The 3,137-nt window shown below is 38.3% G+C and overlaps 1 protein-coding gene across 1 annotated transcript; it reads left to right on the top strand.

Moving 5' to 3' along the window:
* Positions 1-577: 577 nt before the first annotated feature.
* On the top strand, positions 578-2,125 carry LOC122017424 (mitogen-activated protein kinase kinase kinase 3-like). Its single transcript, XM_042575038.1, has 4 exons — positions 578-1,158; positions 1,335-1,422; positions 1,565-1,627; positions 1,811-2,125. Exons 2-4 carry the CDS (start codon positions 1,348-1,350, stop codon positions 1,979-1,981), a joined length of 309 nt encoding a protein of 102 aa, XP_042430972.1. The 5' UTR covers positions 578-1,158; positions 1,335-1,347; the 3' UTR covers positions 1,982-2,125.
* Positions 2,126-3,137: the final 1,012 nt, after the last annotated feature.

Raw genomic sequence — 3,137 nt, forward strand, 5'->3', positions numbered from 1 at the left:
CCCTAAGTAATAATACAGTGTCAGGGTGTCTTTTTAATTTTTTAAATATCTAAGGGTGCGTTTGGTTTGTCCCATTTTCATTTTCATTTTCTGAAAAACGCGGATTTTTCATTTTTTTAGAAAATAACTTTTTTCGCGTTTTTCGTTTTCTTAGAAAACGCTCTCTCATTTTCTTAAAAATGAACGTGGAAAACGTAAACCAAACGCGTTTTCCATTTTCTCAGAAAATGAAAACAGAAAACAGCGTAGAAAACGCAAATCAAACGTCTCCTAAGGATCTACAGAAGATTTTATCCTTTGCCGCCAAACTATCTAACTTTTTTTTTTTTTTCTCTTTTAACCACCGGAAACCCTTTCCTTGTCGCCTATTAGAGATTTGGCTGGATTTCTTTTGTTGTAGTTCGAAAAAGTTGATTGCCTTAGGGGGTCTGTCTTTGATCTTGGGTTTTTGCAAATTTTGTTTAAAGATATGATTTCTGGGTTAAATTCTCAATTTTCATCCGTCAAAAGAAAAGTCTTGTTCTTAACCAATGATGTGCTTCAACTCACTGGTCTCGTGTTTTTCCACAATTCAACAGTGTTCTCTTTTTGCTCATGCAGTCTAATGAAATGCTTCCTAACCAGATCATACTCTTCCTTTCATGAATCTCTGCCTTTAATGAGAAAGATCATAGTTTGTCACCAGCAGTTTGAGTGCCTAAGATTTACTTTGCTTTCTTTTTGTAGGTGTTTTGACCATATCAACACAACGGGAGGCAGAAATGAAGTGCAAAGGCATGAGCACATGGCCGAAGGCAGGCAAGTCTTCTCCTGCAGTCCAGTTTCAGAGCATCCTGTTGGTGAAAATGGTTTTTGTCATGCTCAAGCTTCGACAGAGACCATATTCTGTAGGACTGCAAATCCTTCTCCTGGCCTGAAAGGGTCTCGTTTTCCTACTTCACCTGTGCATTCCGGTTCATTTGGTTTATCCCCAACATCCCCACCCCGCTGACAAGATAATTTGCCCAGCTCACCTCATCCCCTACCTCTTCTGCCAAGCTCTCCGGGCAGTTCTCATTCTCCATCTTCTTCCTCTTCACTATCTCCAAAGACACAGTGGAAGAAAGGGCAATTGCTCGGCAGGGGTACTTTTGGTCATGTCTATCTTGGATTCAGCAGGTACCTTCTTCTTTACTATCTTACGAAATATTGGAGAAACTAAATCCTGTGATGATAGTTGAATTCCCATTATGGTTATTAGTAATACCAATTTACATACTTCATATGTAATTGAGTTATCCATTGTTTACACCTTCAATATTATTTAACATTACATTTACGTGTCGCTGCTCCAGTGAAAGTGGTCAGATGTGTGCCATCAAAGAGGTCAAAGATATTTTCGACGATGCAAATTCCAAGGAATCTCTTAAACAACTGAACCAGGTAATCTTCTAATCTTTTCATTTGTCTCATAAGATATCGTCTATTCTTTTTCTCATGATCGAAGTATGCACTTGTCATTTTGTATATATCTGCTAGTCATGAAATGAGGAAAATAATTTGAATCCTTTGCTCACAATCACAGGAAATAGTTTTACTTAGTCAGCTCTCACATCCCAATATTGTGCAGTACTATGGCAGTGAGCTGGTAAGTTCACTATTTCACTAGGTGGCTTGTGACCTGTATGAATTTGGTTATTTTCGACAACAATAGCATGAATGAATCAGAACCAGTTTGGATTTCAAACTGTGTCCAGTTTTGGCTAGTTTTACTCTTTCATAGTTGTTATTACATGAGTCATTAGGATCCGTTTTAACATCTATTTTGAAGGTCGAAGACACTCTGTTTATCTTGAGTATGTCTGGAGGTTCTATACACAAGATACTTCAAGAATATGGTGCTTTTGGGGAAACATTAATTCGCAACTACACTGCTCAAGTACTTTCTGGACTTGCCTACTTAAATGGGAGGACTACTGTACACAGGTACTTGGCCACATAAGTTTCATGTCACATGTATTGCTGATAAGCCGTCTTGTGTGTTTTCCCCTCATCTATAGTCCATGAAATGGAATCTAATCTTGCCGAGATATTAAAGGGGCAAACATACTGGTAGATCCTAATGGTGAAATCAAACTGGCTGATTTTGGCATGGCTAAACATTTAAGTTTCTTGCTACTATCTCGCTTGTAGATTTCGTAAAATTGACATGTACTAACTACTGCTATTATTAGCTAAGGGAAGTCATTTGTGAATCACAAACCTCTCTGTTACTTGGTATATTACTAACAACATTGGAGCAAACAAACTTCCTTTGCAAGCATCAAGTTAATCTATAAAAAGACATTGATTAGGCAAACTACTTCCTTTTCGCCTCTCTCCTGTGTACGATAGGGTTTTTATAGATAGTCAAGAGCTGAATCTAGTTGAGCATAACATCCAACCACCAAGTAATGGTAATCTTGTTGAAGAGGGCCTCTATTTGAGAAATGATGAAGACATTTTTTTTCAAAGGGCTCTTACAACAGAGCTTTTACAGTTTCCTCGTGTGAAGATCTCAATTACCTTTTCTGTCAATGGGTTTATGTTAGGGTTCCAAAACTCAGTATAAGGAAACACACAGATATGTATTTAGGTTAAGAGAAACAGAACAACAAGAACACTCAAATCTGATAGAGAAACTCTCCACCAGCCAAAGACCATACTCTCTTTTGACAATAATTGTCAGATCCCTTCCCCACTAACTTTTACCCCACACATACTCTAAAACATGAGAACATAACTGCCAGAGATATACTGACTCTACAATATAAACTGCCTATTATATGTTAATGTTGGTCTGCCCCTTTTGTGTTTTAGCCCCCCCTGGAATATACAATCTATGTTTTTGGCTTGTTTCCCCCATGAGCCTAACCCAAGTTCACATCTGGAACTGGGTTTCTATCAGCTTATGAAGTGAAACAAGTCAGATGGTGATCAGATTTTGACACAACTGCAATGCTGATGAGTGATGGACCATCTTCAACACTAAATCTAAGAAACTGTTTCTTACAATTGCTGTTTTGGCACAGGATTGTAACAAGAGAAGAAGATGAGAGCAACTGTGTAGTAGATACTGTTGGATCGTAAAAGTCGATAGAGGGAGGAGGGGGGGGGGA

This window comes from Zingiber officinale, chromosome 8B (genome assembly GCF_018446385.1).
Source record: "Zingiber officinale cultivar Zhangliang chromosome 8B, Zo_v1.1, whole genome shotgun sequence".
NCBI classification, from domain to species: domain Eukaryota; kingdom Viridiplantae; phylum Streptophyta; class Magnoliopsida; order Zingiberales; family Zingiberaceae; genus Zingiber; species Zingiber officinale.